A 15874-nucleotide genomic window follows, 5' to 3' on the forward strand; every position below is an offset into this window, starting at 1 on the left:
CAGCCTGGGGGCAGCAGCGGAACCAGCGTCTGCGCGCTCTCAACAGTCCTGCCGATGCTTCTGCTCCAGGTGCAGGGACCCTGTGCCCAGCCAGCAGCAATGGCCTCGGCAGGCTTAGGTTTAGGGGCCGTTGCAGCACAACACACAGGTACTTGGGATCTAAGTCTATGGATGCCTCCCAGGCCAACCTCGGCCAAAAGAGAGCCCAGAGCTGAGAAGCTTGAGCCCTGATGGGGAGAGGGATGCTTCCTGGCCCAGGACCTGGGCCCCTCTGCTGCCTGTCTGGGAAGCTGGGCTGCCTATGACACACCCTCCCTGAGAGAGCCTCAATCCCAAGTACCTAGATGGGAGGTCCACCCAGCAGGCCGACTGAGATAAAGGGGCACTCAGGGCAGTCCTTGCATGGGGTGTTCTCAGAAAGGGAGTACTGTGGAGACAGTGCCTTGGTGCCCATGGGCTTTGAGGAATGGTTAGGAGTTTGATGGGCAGAGAGGTGGGTTCCAGCATTCAGGAGATAGAAATAGGAAGTGAAATGGCTCCCAGGGAAAGGCTCAGATATGCTTTGAAAAGAGGAAGTTGCCAGGGGAGACAGCAGAGGTGGCCTGAGGCACTGGCCAGCCCCACGGGGCAGAAAGTCCCCCAGAAGCGGCCCCCCAGCCACCTGTTCTTGGTGTCCGGGGCGAGCGGGTTCTGGGGACCTGCTGCAGGAAAACATGACCTCTGATCCCCAGGTACTCTGTGCCTCAGGGGCCCAGAGTCCTGCAGGAGCCCAGGTTCAACCTGCCACAACCCCAGCAGCAGAGCCCGGCCCCCAGGCCTGCCCTGCCTCCTGCTCCACTGGGCACTCACTGTGCGATGATCAGGAACCTGCATAGCGTGTAGGTGCAGCCCATGGGGAGGGAGGTGAGCTGACACCTCAGGTGTGACCGGGGCAAAGACTGTGGGAGGGGGCTCAGCAGGATGGGGTGGGGGGCTCTGAAGGGGGAGCCCCTTCTTCTCGCCTCTAGACTGAGGGATGGACCAGGAGACAGTCACCTGGCCGGGGCTGGGCTGCTGGCCTTCTGGTCCTGCGCCTGCCCTCAGAGGAGCAGACACCTGCCCGTCACTCGCCCTGCAGCGCCCACCAACATGCCCAGGTGCAGTGAGCCACCCGGCCCAGGTGTTGGCCTCAGGGCCGGGCCTCAGTAACAGGCGCCTCCTCACCCTGCCCCCTCCCACGCGAGGGTAGGAGCCCTCCCTGGTATGAGAACCTGCTCAGGAAGGGGTGAGACGCCCCGCCCACCCAGGGGACACCTCAATCGCCCTGACAGGCCATCTTGTGGGTGTCCTCCCCACTGGACTCAGGGGCCGACACTGACAGGCACAGCGCTGCCAGACGCAGAACGAGGCTTCTGGACGGGGAGGCCGCATGCTACCACCGCTGCCACGTCCTGCCAGTTGCCAAATGCCACGCGGGACTCATTCCTTGCAGGCTGGCCCGCGGCCCCGACCTGGGTTTCGGAAGGGGCAGGAACCGTGTTCCCGACCGCGAGCGGTGGTCGGGCTAGGAGTCTGCTCCGTGCAGCTGCAGTCCCGCGGCCCAGCTCAGACCTCTCTGCAGACCCCGGCGGCCACGACGGCGGGCGCGGTCCGGGAGCGCGCCCGAGGCCTCGAGACGGACGTGACCCGGAATCGGACCCGGACTCGAGATGGGAGGCGAGGCCAGAGGCGCTCGGCCCCGCCCCCAGGCCGCGCGGCGCGTCACCGCGCCCGGACGCGCGCCCCGCCGCCCCGCGCACGCGCCCCGCCGCCCCGCGCACGCGCAGTCGTGCTGGCCCTCCGCAGACCCGCCATGGCGTCCGAGCGGCTCCCGAGCCGGCCCGCCTGCCTCCTCGTGGCCAGCGGCGCCGCGGAAGGTGAGGCCCGCGAGGGCGGGGTCGGGGTCGCCAGCGCTCCCGCCCGAGCCGGGCTTCGGTGGAGAGCGGCCCGCAGTGGCGCTCGCTGCGGGCTGGCCAGTGCGCCCGGCCGCCGCCCGGGGACGCGGCGGGGGACTGTTCCGGAGCCCTGCGGTTCGCGGGCCGCGCCCCCGGCTGTGTCCCGGGTGAAGGTGCGAGGGGAGCGGGCGGCCGGGCCCCGCGCCTCGAGCGCCGCTTCTCGGCCGAGGCCTCGGGTGCTCAGGGCCGGCGGGCGGGGCGCCCGGCGCCTCGGCCTCCGCGAGGAGATCGCTCGGCGGGGAGCCGGGGCGCCCAGGCGGGGCCCGAGGCCCTGCTCTGGAGCCTGCCTCCGGCCTGACTTCAGCTGCTGCCCAGGTGGGCGAGAAGGCAAGGACGGCGGGTCACGGGGTCGCAGTGTGCTGAGCCCCAGGCGCGGCCCCTGAGCTGTCCCCCAGAACGGAGACACAGGGGCACCCAGACCCCGTGGAGAGGTCACGGCTGAGCCACTGGGAGTGGGGTTCAGTCCTGGAGTCGCGGGTGACTGCTGGGAGCAGGGTGATGGTGAGGAGGGGTCGCGCCGGCCTGGGTGTGCCCCCGGGAGGGATGTTGAGGACATGGGTTGGGGGCATGGCTCTGAAGGGTGCCGGGCTCTGTGGGCAGGATGAGTAGGCCCTTCAGGGGGCCCTGGGCCAGAGCCGGTTGGGTAGAGGGGGCTGGAGGAACCGGGCAGAAATGGGGAGACTGCCTTTGCCAGATGTGCAGACTATGTACAGTGTGCAGGTACTGATCCCCTAGACTGGAGAGAGGTGAGGTTCAGGGGTGGAGTCCCCTGATTAAAGTAAAGGCGGAAGGATGCAGATCCTGTGACTTCAGAAGCAGGTGTCTGTGATGGGGCCTCAGCCCCAGCCGGGAGCCTTCTTCCCCCTGGTCGCAGAGAAGAGGGCGGGGCACAGGAGCCAGGAGCTCGGTGAGGGAAGGGGCCCGCCGCCCCATCCTGCATGCACCCCCCTTCCCCGCGGACACAGGCTGTGGCCTGTGTTCCAGAGCCTCAGGCCTCTATCACTGCCCCCCTCTGGCTGAAATCGGCAGGTGTGTGGGGGTGTCAGTCCCTGGTGATGGAGTGTTAGGGAACCTCACACTTGGGTTTGCCTTCTGGAAAAGGCCTGTAGTGGTCAGGCTGGGGGGAGAGAGAGAGACCCCCTTCAGGGGATGAGGGTGCCAGGAAGCTACAACTCTGCCCCAACCATGTGCGGAATGGGCCCTGGGTGAGGTGGGGTGAAGGGCTGCTCCCCAGGGTGATCGAGGCCGGGAGAAGCCCCGAACCAGCGGGCTGCGTCTCCTTGCAGGCGTGTCGGCCCCGTCCTTCTTCCACTGCTTCACGCTAGCCAGCACTGCCTTCAACCTGCAAGTGGCCACCCCCGGGGTGAGTCCAGTCCCCCTTGTCTCCAGGAGAGTGACATCATCCCTGGGGGGACCTAAGGGGTCGGGACCCCAGGGACACTGCCCTGAGAGTCCCCCCAGAGGAGCCTGGGACACCTGCTTCCAGTTTACAGGTGGGGACTGTGGCCAGCAGGGGCCGAGGGGCTGTGCTGACGGTGCCTTTGTCCCGAGTGGCTGCCAGCAGTCTCAGCCCTTGTCAGAGTTTTCTGGAGCCTCCATGTGCAAGAAGCAGGGGGTGAGGTGCTGACCCTTGGCCTCTGGGCTCCCACAGGGGAAGACCATGGACTTTGTTGACGTGAACGACAGCAATGCACGCTGGGTGCAGGACTTCCGCCTCAAAGCCTACGCCAGCCCTGCCAAGCTGGAGTCCATTGACGGTGCGGAGCCTGGGAGGGCCTTGGGGGTGCAGTTCCCGCTGGGTCCTGACCGCAAACTATGCACCCGTGTTCCTGGAGCATTCAGGGGCTTGCCACAGAGCACCGTGACCACCCGGGCCATGTCCCGTCCGCTGGCCAGAGCTCCCAGCAGCGGAGGGGCAGGCAGGTGGTTGGCGGGTCTCGGGAGCCTTAGCTGGTGGGGCCAGCAGCTGGCCGGCAGCAGCAGAGAGGAGCCAGCTGCTGGCCTCGTCATCTGTGACTGACCGGGCTGTGGTCCCCCAGGTGCCCGCTACCATGCCCTGCTCATCCCCAGCTGCCCCGGGGCCCTGGTGGACCTGGCCAGCAGCGGGTCCCTGGCTCGTATCCTGCAGCACTTCCACTCTGAGAGCAGTAGGTGGCCCCAGGCCCCGGCTTGGGGGGCGGTATGAGATCCATGGGAGAGGGGACCCCGCTAACAGGGAGGAGTGTCTGGTGAGGGTGTGGGAGGTGGTGTTCGTGGGCCTCGTTGGGGTTCAGGTTTTGGTGGGAATGCCGAGTCATTTCAGGAGCCGCCTGGGGTCAATGTGGAGCGCCATGGTCCTGACCAGTGAGTGGACAGGTTTACTCAGCGTGTATACACACGCGTGTGACGTGAAGGTGGGGCAACCCTTCCACCACTGCCCCTCCCTCAGCCTGGTTCCCTCTGGGGCTGTGGGCTGGGAACCCCGCCCCCTGCAAGGTGGGCAGGCAGGCTGCTGGCTTGGTTCCTGGTGGGGTCTGCGGGTGGTGGTGGGGCAGGGGGCTGGGAAAACTGCTCTGAAGAGATGTGTCTGCTCCAAGAGGACGTGGCACACTGCCCTGGCCTGGCGTCGGGGCCAGCGGGCAAACCCAGGGCTGCACAAAGCATCCTTTGTTGGCGGAAACGGGGCCTCCACGGGCAGTGCTTGTCCGGGCACTGAGCCGTGGGAACGCACTTGTGCCAGGCTGCCCTCTCAGAGGGGTGCTTGGAGCCAGGGGCCTGGGGTTGAGCAGAGGGCCGGGGTCCCCCCAGCCACTGCATTCGGAGGAGGGGGCTCCAGGCGCTGCCCAGAGACCGGGTCAGGCGCTTCTGATGGGCAGCGACGGTGCTCCCATGTGAGGGGTGGACAGCAGCCGCCTTCCTCCCGCCAAGCCTGGCTCTTGGCCCCTGAACAGCTTGAGGGGATCCAAACTCTGAACAAACCCCAGTCTTGTCTGGGAGGGCCGGGGAGGTGGGGGTGTCGGTGGGGCCTGGGTGGCTTCGGCGTCAAGCCGGTGCTGGCCCTGCTTGCAGAGCCCATCTGTGCTGTGGGCCACGGTGTGGCCGCCCTCTGCTGCGCCACCAGCGAGGACAGGTCCTGGGTGTTCCAAGGCTACAGCGTCACCGGGGTGAGTGCGCGTGGGTGGGGCGGTGGTGCAGGAGCCGCGGGGTGGGGCCCCTGGGGCGGGGGCAGCAGTTGTTGGCCTGGTCAGGGCTCAGACCCCAGCTCAGAGCAGGGGGCTTGGAGCGGGGGCCCCTTGGGGCCTTGTTCTGTGCCTGATGAGTGGGTGACTGCTTGCGGGTCCTGGGGGGGATCCTCTGGGGGCACTGCAGCCCCTTTTGTTGGGCTCTGTGCCCGACCCTCGACCCTGAGATCACCTGCTTGGACTTTGCTGGTGGTCCCGTGTCCTGAGGCCGGGGAGGACCTGGGAAGCTTCACCCCTGCTGTGGACCCCTCCCCACGGGCAGTCTGGGGGGGGCACGGCCGCCTGACCCTGGGCACTGCCCCTGCCCCACAGCCCTCTGTGTACGAGCTCGTCCGGGCACCAGGGTTCGCCCACCTGCCCCTGGTCGTGGAGGACTTCGTGAAGGACGCAGGGGCCTGCTTCAGTGGTGAGCGGCTGGGCTGAGCGTCTATAGAGGGCTGTGGGAGCCCCCACGGGGATGGTGGGGTCTCGGGGCCGCCCTGCACGCGGCGGGGTCTCGGGGCTGCCCTGCACGCGGTGGGGTCTCTGGGGCTGCGGGGTCTCGGCGCCGCCCTGTATGCGGCCTGAGGCCCGGCGCGCGGGGTCTCCTGCAGCCAGTGAGCCTGACGCTGTGCACGTGGTGCTGGACCGCCACCTGGTCACCGGGCAGAACGCCAGCTCCACCGTCCCGGCCGTGCAGAACTTGCTCTTCCTCTGCGGCAGCCGGTGAGTGGCCGCGGCAGGCGGCGGTGGGACCCCACCTGGTGCCCGGCCCCTTTGTCTGAACTGCGTCTACCCCGCAGGAAGTGACGAGGCCCTGAACCAGGCCCCGAGCAGATGCCGCCACCTCCAGATGTCCTGGGTGTCCCCCGAGACCCTGCGTCATGACACCCGGCCTGCCTGGCCCCTGGCGTAACTGCTGGGGGGCTCTGAGGATCCTCCCTGAAGGGGTCGGCCTCGGGGACGGGCCGTGCCGCTGACCGTGGTGGCTCTCCCTGGGGTGGGGTGGGGAGGCAAGCGGGCTGCCCGCCGGCCCCGGGGCACAGTCCTGGGGGGACGCAGAGCCTTCCGGGAAGCTGGGGCGATTGCTGGCCAGGACCCGGGGGATCCGCTCCTGTGCTGAGGGTCTTCCCAGGCCTCCCTGTGGTGTCCCCACCCCTTTGGGCCTTGGTGGGGGCGGACACTGGCCTGGTGCGTGGTCTCAGACCCGATGGTGACCCCATGTAAGGCCAGGGTAGACTCAGGCGGCTGCTGCGGCGTTCCACGTCCCTTCTGATGTCAGGAGAAAGGCTCGTGGGTGCAGCACACGGCCGCCTGCCGAGTGGTGGCCAGGTCCTGACGGCCAGGCCTGCTTCCGGGTGGACGTGGCGCGAGCTCCTCTTGGAGTGTGGCCGGCCATCCTGGGGTGGCGGACGGTCCTGGGTTGCCAGGTGGCTGTCCAGCCAGCGGACTCCAGTGCAGCCTCTGGGCACTCTCCAGCGTCCTCAGGGCGCCCGCCCGGCCTGTGGCTCACAGCTGAGCCCCGGAGCTGCCCCACCCCACGTGTGGCCTAGCTCTGCCCTGGCCAGGCCCTCGGAAGGGAGGAGGAGGGAGGCGGCCAGGCGCCGCAGACCAGGCCGTGGCCCTCCACACGCCCCTCTGTGCCCGCAGCTTCGGATGCCTGCTGGCCTCCACACCCTGGGCCTGGGCCCCCTCACCAGCCATCCCGTGTGCGGCACCAGCTGGTGATGGACCTGGCTGGACAAAAGCATTTATTAAAATGGTAACACAAATAAAAAAGAAAAATGATGACACTTTAGGGGCATCTTCTGAGTGTCTGTACCTGACCTGGGCAGGCTCTGCGGGGCCCTCCCCAGCCCTCCCTAGCTCTCCTCGCTGGCCCCGTGTGACCGGGTCTCCAGGCCCAGGGCACCAGGGTGGGGGGGAGGTGGCCTAGGACCCAGAAAGAGGCCCCTAGTATTTCCCACATGCTCAGTGTTGAAAACAGACCCTGAGCTCCAAGTCCACGAAAAAGGTGTGTGGACGTCTGTGGTGGTTCTTTTCGATGAGTCGTAGCTTCCATAAAAGGAGTGTTCTCGTTAATGGACAGTATTCATACCATGCTCAGTGAAGAAAACCAGGTGAGATATCCAGGAGAGTGACAGTGGACTGGCCGTTTGTGGGAGGGCACGGGGCCAGGTCGGGGGACCAGGGTGTCCCACGGCGCTGGCTGCAGGGGGTCAGGCCCGTGAGCAGGTGGCCTTCACGTGTCAGCCGTACCCGCTGTCTGCGCTGAGGCCCTGGGCCAGGCGGCATGGTGAGCGACTTCCACCTCCTCCTAGGACACAGCCTGTTGACCAGCTCAGCGCAGGGAGTCTGGGGTTGCTGGAGGCTTGCAGGAAGCCACGGCCCTCTGACCCAAACTGGCGAGGCAGTCGTGGGGGGCTGGCAGCGTGGCCCACGTGGCGCCTGCCCTGAGCCCTGCCCACCCAGCACTGCTCCTGCTTCTGGGGAGGGTGGCCAGAGGCAGCTCCAGAGCCACACTCCCAGGGGCCCCGCTTCCCTGCAGGGAGCTGTGGGGAACAGGCCTGGCCTGGCAGGGCCCCCAGGGAGGGGAGTGGGCACATCCAGACCCAAGGTGCGTCCCGCAGGCCCGCCCCAACACCTGGCCCCCCTGGTGCAGACCTGGACACCCAACCACCCCCTCCTGCTCCTGGGCCATCCCCCCAACCCTGCGTTCCCTCCCCTGACCCCCTTCACTGTTCCAGAACTTGGGCTGGAGCGGAAGGGGCTCCCCCGTGGACCCCTCATCACCTCCCCCCGCCAAGCGCTCACAGCGCAGCACACCTGTTGCAAAGTCCAAACGGTGCAGCAAAGCGTCTGCACTCGCTGCCCGCCTCTGCCCGGGTCTGAGGCCTGGAGGCTGGGGCCCGTGCACGTCACGCTGCCCCCACAAGGTGGCGCCACCACCCCCAGAGGAGCCTGGGCCCAAGGAAGTTGTGTGTGTGGGGGGGTGCCGGGTGTCCCCAGAGCAGCAACGCCCTGCCCAGCTCCACAGGCACCGCCTAGAAGCCTGGGGGTCCCCGCCTTCAGAGTCAAGGCCCTCTGGTCACTGCCCAGCAGCAGGCAAGGGGCTGCCACCACTGACTGGGGGTCCCCGTGGGGCTGCTGACCTAACCCCACCTTCATCAGGCCCCAGGAAGGAGACAGACAAGAAGGAAAAGAAAGGGCTTTAATGCGCTGAGCAGAATTTTACATAAAATCAGAAATCTATGATTCGTCCCCGCTCCAATTAGTAAAAAAAAATCCAAGATTCATCATAAAGCATGTGCAATTAGGCCCCAATTCAGAGACGCACAGATCCGTGGTCCAGCCTCAGGTGCCGCGCTATTTTCCATTCTCTGTGCTGAACATCCGTTCCTGGAGATGAGTGGTGTGAGCTGGTGCGCCCACCAGGCTTGCCCTCTGCCCCCAACCCTGCCCTTGGCCAGGCCTGCCACCCTGGGCCCTCCCGCCCCCAGGCCCCTCCTGCCCACGTGCCCGTCCCAACCGTGGCCCCGGTGCTCACCCTCAACATCCGCTCCAGCTTCACGGCGTCCGCAGCAAACCTGCGGATCCCGTCAGAGAGCTTCTCCACAGCCATGCGGTCCTCGTTGTGCAGCCAGCGGAAGGCCTTCTCGTCCAGCTGGATCTTCTCCAGGTCACTGGCCTGGGCTGTGGAGCACATGCCCGGGCTGTGGGCTCAGAGCCGCCCTCGCCCAACAAGGCCCAGTGCCGGGTGGAGGCAGCCCGCCCCGAGGCTCCAGGTTCCACAGCCTCGAGAGAGCAAGGCACCGGTTCCCGTGGGGCCCTAGGCTGGCGGAAGGTGGGAGGCGGCGGTCTTACCTGCTTTGGCTGAGAGCACGGGCGTCAGCTTGCTGTGGTCCTTGAGCAGCTCCCCCAGGAGCTGGGGTGAGATGGTGAGGAAGTCACAGCCAGCCAGGGCCTTGATTTCTCCCGTGTTGCGGAAGGAGGCACCCATGACAATGGTTTTGTAGCCGAACTTCTTGTAATAGTTGTAGATCTTGGTGACACTCTTCACTCCTGGGGACACACACCGGAGCTGCCATCTGTGCCGCCCAACCCTCAGTCCTAGGGGCTGAGACAAGGCACCCCTCTGCCCCGGCCTGGGGGGCCACTCACCGGGGTCCTCCTGGGGCTCATAGGACTTCTTGTCCGTGTTGGCCACGTGCCAGTCGAGGATGCGGCCCACGAAGGGCGAGATAAGCGTCACGCCGGCCTCGGCACAGGCCACGGCCTGGGCGAAGGAGAAGAGCAGCGTCATGTTGCACCGGATGCCGTGCTGCTCCTCCAGCTCCCTGCGGGGACGGGACGCGTGTGCGAGTCAGTCCCTGAGAGGCAGGGATGGGGTCGCTCCACCCTCGTGAGTAATTCTGGAACGTTCACCAGCATGAGCTCAGGCCAGTGGCTTGTGGCGACCAAACCTCATCAAACCCACATTTCAGAACAGGGACCAAGGCGAGAGGGCCCCTGAAAGCTGCAGACACAGTCCTCCCCTCGTCACAGAACCTCTGCGCTGGGCCAGTGCAGGAGACACGGGTTCAGTCCCTTGTCCGAGAAGATCCCACATGCCTGGAGCACCGGAGCCTGTGCTCCGCAACAAGAGGAGCTGCCACAATGAGAAGCCCCCACCCTCCCACCTGGAGAAAAGCCAGGCAGCTGTGAAGACCCAGCACAGCCAAAAAAAAACAAAAAAACAAAAAGGAATCTCTGGGCTGGAGATCACGGAGTCGGCTCCAACCACAGCACCATCCTGCCTCAATCCCACAGCCTCACCGGCCCCACGGTCCCCACCTGCCCTCTGGGTCAGCCTGCAGAAAGCCTGTCCCCCAGATGACACGTCAGGGCCAGCCACGAGAAGGGGGCCTGGCCACGCTCTACCATCTGCCAGCCGAGTTCCTGTCCCAGCAGAGGGTTTCAGAGGCGCCCTGCTGCCGAGCCGCAGGGAAGCAGTCAAGAAGCACAGCCTCGAGGGCACAGGGCCGCCTCGGTGGCCAATGCCACGAGCACCAAGCCAGCAACCCCACCACTGATGTGTGCACACACTCAGCGTCACCCGACAAAGGCAGCCGTGTGCCCCAGGGGGACGTGCTTGGAGGGTGCGCTGTACACACACAGGGAGACCTCCTTAAGGGGGACGCAGCTCCAGCACAGGCGTGGCGCACGTGAACCTGGAACACGAGCCAAGCAAGGGAAGCCACACACGAAGGCCACGTGCGGCGCGATCCCGTCCCTCGGAAGCATTGAGGCAGAAGGCTGCGGGGCCGTAATAACACAGGGACCCGTGGGGGTGGACAGGCGCTCCCAGGACAGCCGAGCCTGGGCGCCAGGGCAGCGTCCTGTCCACGCCCGCCTGCCTCCTCCGCACCCAGCATGCTTGGGGGGAGCCGACTCCCACTCTGTCCTCTGCTAGCAGCACCGCGCAGGCCCGCTGCCCCAGAGGCCCACCCGAGACGGGCAGAGGCCCCAGCAGCTCCCCACTCACGGGACACTTACTTTCCAGCCTGAATTCCTTCCCAGGTGGACGACAGCTTTATCAGGATCCGCTCCTTGCTGATCCCGGCCTCCTTGTACAGCTCGATGAGGCGCCGGGCGCGGGCCACCATCGCGTCCTTATCAAAGGAGAGCCTGCGGGGGACGGGGTGCCCGGCTTGCAGCGGCTGAGGGGGCCGACGCAGACGCAGGGCAGAGACCAGGTGCCCAGAGCAGCGCGTGGCTGTGCAGGGAGCTGCGAACAACAGCGGCTGCTGCTCCTGACCCCCCACCCGTCAGCCCTGCATCCTTACCTTGCGTCCACTTCCGTGGATACGCGACCTGGAATTTTCTTCAGTATTTCTGCCCCAAACAACACAAAAAGTTTATCAATAGCATTTGTAATCTGTTCCTCTTGTGACCTGAAATTCCAAGGGAAAAAATTAGGTTAGAAGCTTGTTAGGTTTAAATGCACAGGATTCTACAAAACTTACTTGCTCCCCAAATTATTTTCCCACCATCTGTTTTTCTTAAAAAACTTTTAAAGTGGTGATAAAACACACATAGCAGAAAACTCACCATCTTCTCCATTTTTTTTTTTTAATTTTGGCAACACCACACATCTGACAGGACAACTCAGTTCCCCGACCAGGGATGGAAGTTGAGCGCAGCACCCTCTTCCCCATTCTGACACGACCAGTTAGGGCCCTGAGCGCGTTCACACGTGCGACCACGCCCACCTCCATCTGCACAATGTCTGCTTCCTTCAAGCTGAACCCTGTCATCTTTGGGGGCTTGAACAAAACACTCTTCCCAACCTCTCTGCTGCTGCCTGGGCGGATGCACAAGGTGCACAGTGTGGCTCCAAGATGGCCTGGAAGGATCTCTGGCCTGAGAGCAGGGCCAGTCTGCTGACCACTGAGGGCATGGTCACCAGTTCTAGGAGCATCGAGAAGTGAGGGGAGCCGCCAGCACGGGGTGCACGGTGGGGGGGCAGGGCAGGCCCAGGGCATGACTGCCACCCCTGCACACGGCTGACCTCAGCAGCCGGGCGCCAGAGAGGGACAGGCCAGCCCAGCACAGCTCCTGCCAGGGGCCCCTGTTCCCTGCGAGCCCACTCTCAGCTGAGCTGTACCACCCAGATGAACATTTAACATGATATCCAGCAAAGGCGAGTCTATGGAGAGACGAGCCAGTCTGGTCACAGGCGGAGGCACTAGAGAACATTCCAGGAGGCGATGCCATTCTCGGACTGGACTGTGGCTGCACCACTGTATACGTGAACGCATCAGATGACCTGGACTGCTCACTGAGACAGTGACTCTCACTCCAACACAACTATTAGAAGGTAACAAAATGCCAGAAAGCAGCTCCACGGCTGCCAGGGCTGAGGACGCTGACTACAAACGGGGAGGACTTCTGGGGTGCTGTCCACACAGCTCCTGCCACCAAAACTCGGTGAGCTGTTCACTCTCAACGGGTGATGCCCGCAAGAAAGCAGACAGCTTTCCTTCCCGGAGCCTAAAACACTGGAGAACCGGCCTCAGGGGCGGGAAGCAAGCAGACCCGGCTGGCAGCCACGGCCCCGCACTCACCCGCCCAGCCTCCTGCCGTAAGCAATGGCCTCCTCCACCAGCTCCTGGTAGGTGGGCATCTGCGCCGCGGCCAGGATCAGGGACGGGTTGGTGGTGGCATCCTGGGGTTTGTACTCGTCGATGGCTGGGAAGTAATTGTGGGAAGCAGGGGTCAGTGGAGTGCCCGCTTCCACCCAGAAACCTGAGACGACCCCTGCAAGCCCTAAACACAGGAACACAGCCAAGTAGGGCGCGGCCGCACTTCATGCAGGAAGGCTGGCCAAGAGGCAGCTGCGCGCAGCGAGGAAACCTGGAGGCTAAGCCAGCAAGTGGCCATGCCAAGAGCCGAGAGCTGGCCAGCGCCAAGGAGCAAGCAGGGAGGCGGCCAGGAGGAGACTGGCAGCGTCCGGAGGTGCTGGCGCCCAGGCCAGCCGCAGAGGGGCTGGACACGGGTCTTCAAACTATTCTCTTTTAACACACGTGTTCCTTCTCGATAACCAGGCGGGAATTCCAAGGAGTCTCGAGGCCCCGGCTGTCACAGGGCAGTGCTGAGCTTAAGTTCATCAAAACTCAGCTTCCAGGACTAGCCGGTTCCGTAAGTTGATTTGGCAAGTTAGCATTTTCAAAGTATCTTCTGATGACAAAAGTACAGAGATGGAAAACAGGGGAGGGGGATGGCTCTCAGGGGCTGGGAACAGCTGTATCCTAACCGTCCTGGACGACCCCTCCTCTGCGCAGCTGGAACCAGTGAACACAGGGCCGGCCTGCAGCCTGTTCACAGCACCGTGCTGGCACCAAGTGCCCCGTTCTGATGTCACGCCACGGCCACACTGAACACCCGGGGGAGTGATGGCAGAAGGATTCGTGGGACCCTGTGCGCTAATTCTGCAACTTCCTGGAGTCTATTAATTATTTCAAAATAACAAGTTAAGAAAGCATGCTCTGGAGTGGAGCTTACACAGATGTGTTGAAACCCAGTGTAATGCGCTGAAGACAGTACCTAGATAAAGCTGACTTTTAACAAAACTAAAAACAAAATCTGGGGTCAACAGATGGGCTTCAGGCTCCAGGGACCCTTAAACAGAAAACCAAACCTGGCATGGGGCATGGTGCTGAGAAGAGCATCTACAGCTTTGACTTATTTTCAAAGAGCCTTGTGACACCCCAAAGGCAAGACCCTTCAGTCCATAAAGCGACCGTAAAACTGAATTTACAACTGAATTTACAATTTAGATATATATGGGCTTCCCTGGTAGCTCAGTTGGTAAGTAATCTGTCTACAATGCAGGAGACACAGGTTAGATCTCTGGGTTGGGAAGATCCCCTGGAGAAGAGAATGGCTACCTGTTCCAGTATTCCACAAAGGAGCTTGGTGAGCTGCAGTCCATGGGGTCACAAAAAGACGAACACACACCTACTGTACTGTACACATCATCAATAAACGTGTTTTTAAACAAAGTCGTTAACATTCACTTAGCAATCTTAAATGTCAACACTTGAGTTTAAATATTTCTAAAGAGGGGGAAATAAAGCAAACATTCCCCAAGACTCCTCCAGACGTGCTGCCTACACTGACAGAACTTAAGCGTTAGAGTTAACCCTGAGACCAGTCAGCCTGCAGCTGCTGCCCAGTGAAACCCAACAGGAAAACAATACAGACCAGGGGTTCATTACTCAGCAAAGATGAGAAATACTCCACACTAAGAAGGAGCAAACAACTTCCCCGGTGATGCAGTGGTTAAGAATCTGCCTGCCAATGCAGGGGACATGAGTTCGATCCTTGGGCCAGGAAGATCCCACACGCCCTGGGGCAACTAAGCCTGGTGCACCTCAACTACTGAGCCTCAAGCCATTAGTACCAAGCCCCTGAGCCTGAAACTCCATGCTCCATAAGAGAGACCACCCACAGTGAGAGGCCCTCCACTGCAGCTGGAGTGCAGCCCCCGCATGCCACTACCAGAGAAAAGCCCCTGTGACAACAGAGACCCAGTGTAGCCAAAAACAAATAAAAACCAAAAAGGAGCAGAAAGATGTGCAGTCACTTTCCCAGACCCTCTATCCTGGTGAGGTCATTGCCAGGGGCCTGGACCAGGGTGGGAGGGGTGGAAAGAGGCCAGTGGCCTCGCAGGTCAGCGGGAGCTGGAATTTTCCAGGGACCCCAGCTCTGACCAGGAGGGAATCTTCTGTCAGCTGGTTTAATGTACAGGTTGGGTTTAATGTACAGGTTGGACTCAAGCCCATCACCGTCTCCAACGTTTATATTTAAGCAGCCAAACATGCTGACTCATTTTCCTCAGCTCTGTGAGATAAGAGTCTTATTCTTACCAAAGAGGAAATAAAGCCTGTTTCTCAAGTCACCATGAGAAAGCAGAAACGAGGAAGTCCCTTCCCTACCGTGTGCCCCGGAGCACTCCCAGCCACGGAGCATTTCACTATTTCCCTGACAACCTTCATGGTTCCCAGCAGATCTGAATGGAGGCTCACCTAGTCTGGGTTTGTGCTGCAGAGGATGGGAAGGGCAAGCCCCCCAGTTCCCTCCCAGGAAGGTGAGTCAAGCCAGGAAAACCTAAACCTGGGGCAAGCTTTGCCTGCCTCCCTGCAGGGAGTGGGGTTTTACCCCCGGGGGCTCCTCGGTCCGAGGCGGCGAACGTCTAACTGGCCCGCACCCGGCCACGGTCACCAGCGGGCACTGCTGGGCCCCGGGCTGCGGTGGAAAGTGTGTGCAACACGGGGTTTCACAAGCAGGGGGTGTCATTCGCAGTGTCCGGTCTCTCTGGGCCCAGAACTAACTCATATTCCTGCTCAACATTCGCGCCACGAAACTGCCCCTGTAACCACAAGCGGTTCGCGACTCCAGGGCGGCCCTCAGCCGCGCGCCCGCGCTCCCGGGCCCTCCCCTGCTTCCCCACACCGCCAGGCCGGCCGGCGCCCCGCGCGCCCCAAGTCCCTCACTGCTGTCCGGCCCGCCCCCAGAGCTCAGGGGCCAGCGCGGCCTCACCGTGGAAGTCGCCCGTGTCGGCCACCACTGTGGTGAACTGCTTGAGCTGGTCCAGCGCGCTCTCCATCCTCTGCCGCTTCACCGGGGAGCCCGACATGGCGAGCGGCGGAGCGAGCGGGGGCCCACAATGCCCCGCGGGCCCCGCCCCCGGCCGCAGCCAATCCGGACGCGGCGCGGGAGGGCGGACCTGCGCGCTGGCCCCGGCGGGGCCCCGCCCCCGACGCGGCGCCCCGCCCCCGGAGGGCGGCCCGGTGCCCGGGAGGGCCGCCCCGCCCCCGACGCGGCCCCCGGCCCCCGGAGCTGCGCCTCGGGAGCTATACGCACCCGGGCGATGTGCCCCGGGGCGGCTTCCCGAAGCGATGAGTCCCCAGGGCGGTGTGCCCCAGACGCGGTTATGCCGGAGCGACGTACGCCCTTCTGGTGATGCAGCCCCTGGATGGTTTCTAGGGAGCGATGACCCCCGAGCGGTGATCCCCGGAGAGGCGCGCCCGCCTCCATGCCCTGTCCCCGGGGGCCGTGATTCCCGGAGCGTGCACCCCCTGTAGCGGGGCGCTTCCGGGGCGTTGGAGCGACTAGTTCCCCAGACTGATCCGTGCCCGCGGCGGAGCGCCCCGCGAG

General features: G+C 63.8%; 2 protein-coding genes across 7 annotated transcripts; one reads left to right on the forward strand and one right to left on the reverse strand.

Annotated features, from left to right (window-relative positions):
- Positions 1-1775: 1775 nt before the first annotated feature.
- GATD1 (glutamine amidotransferase class 1 domain containing 1) lies at positions 1776-7841 on the forward strand. 6 transcript variants are annotated; one of them, XM_065938080.1, is made up of 8 exons: positions 1776-1895; positions 3260-3336; positions 3625-3730; positions 4013-4120; positions 5022-5116; positions 5507-5600; positions 5788-5899; positions 5977-7839. In XM_065938080.1, exons 1-8 carry the CDS (start codon positions 1832-1834, stop codon positions 5981-5983), a joined length of 663 nt encoding a protein of 220 aa, XP_065794152.1. In that variant the 5' UTR covers positions 1776-1831; the 3' UTR covers positions 5984-7839. The 6 variants fall into 6 exon arrangements, with proteins under 6 accessions (XP_065794152.1, XP_065794155.1, XP_065794151.1 ...); XM_065938083.1 differs by lacking the exon at positions 4013-4120 and having other exon boundaries at positions 5977-7841; XM_065938079.1 differs by lacking the exon at positions 5507-5600 and having other exon boundaries at positions 5977-7840.
- Positions 7842-8367: 526 nt separating this feature from the next.
- Positions 8368-15415, reverse strand: TALDO1 (transaldolase 1). The gene is made up of 8 exons (XM_065938086.1): positions 15257-15415; positions 12280-12403; positions 10999-11106; positions 10709-10840; positions 9335-9510; positions 9038-9235; positions 8721-8866; positions 8368-8572 (listed from the first exon to the last, which is right to left on the reverse strand). Exons 1-8 carry the CDS (start codon positions 15351-15353, stop codon positions 8540-8542), a joined length of 1014 nt encoding a protein of 337 aa, XP_065794158.1. The 5' UTR covers positions 15354-15415; the 3' UTR covers positions 8368-8539.
- Between the last annotated feature and the right edge of the window lie 459 nt (positions 15416-15874).

This window comes from Muntiacus reevesi, chromosome 5, assembly GCF_963930625.1.
Source record: "Muntiacus reevesi chromosome 5, mMunRee1.1, whole genome shotgun sequence".
Lineage (NCBI taxonomy): Eukaryota > Metazoa > Chordata > Mammalia > Artiodactyla > Cervidae > Muntiacus > Muntiacus reevesi.

Coding starts and splice junctions, on each gene's coding strand:
- GATD1 (XM_065938079.1), top strand. CDS start 1,832: ATGGCGTCCGAGCGGCTCCCGAGCCGGCCCGCCTGCCTCCTCGTGGCC. Junction 1,896..3,259: donor GGCCAGCGGCGCCGCGGAAG/GTGAGGCCCGCG, acceptor GTCTCCTTGCAG/GCGTGTCGGCCCCGTCCTTC. Junction 5,117..5,787: donor AAGGCTACAGCGTCACCGGG/GTGAGTGCGCGT, acceptor GGTCTCCTGCAG/CCAGTGAGCCTGACGCTGTG.
- TALDO1 (XM_065938086.1), bottom strand. CDS start 15,353: ATGTCGGGCTCCCCGGTGAAGCGGCAGAGGATGGAGAGCGCGCTGGAC. Junction 9,511..10,708: donor GAAGGAATTCAGGCTGGAAA/GTAAGTGTCCCG, acceptor CCGTCCCCGCAG/GGAGCTGGAGGAGCAGCACG. Junction 8,867..9,037: donor CGTGCTCTCAGCCAAAGCAG/GTAAGACCGCCG, acceptor TGTGCTCCACAG/CCCAGGCCAGTGACCTGGAG.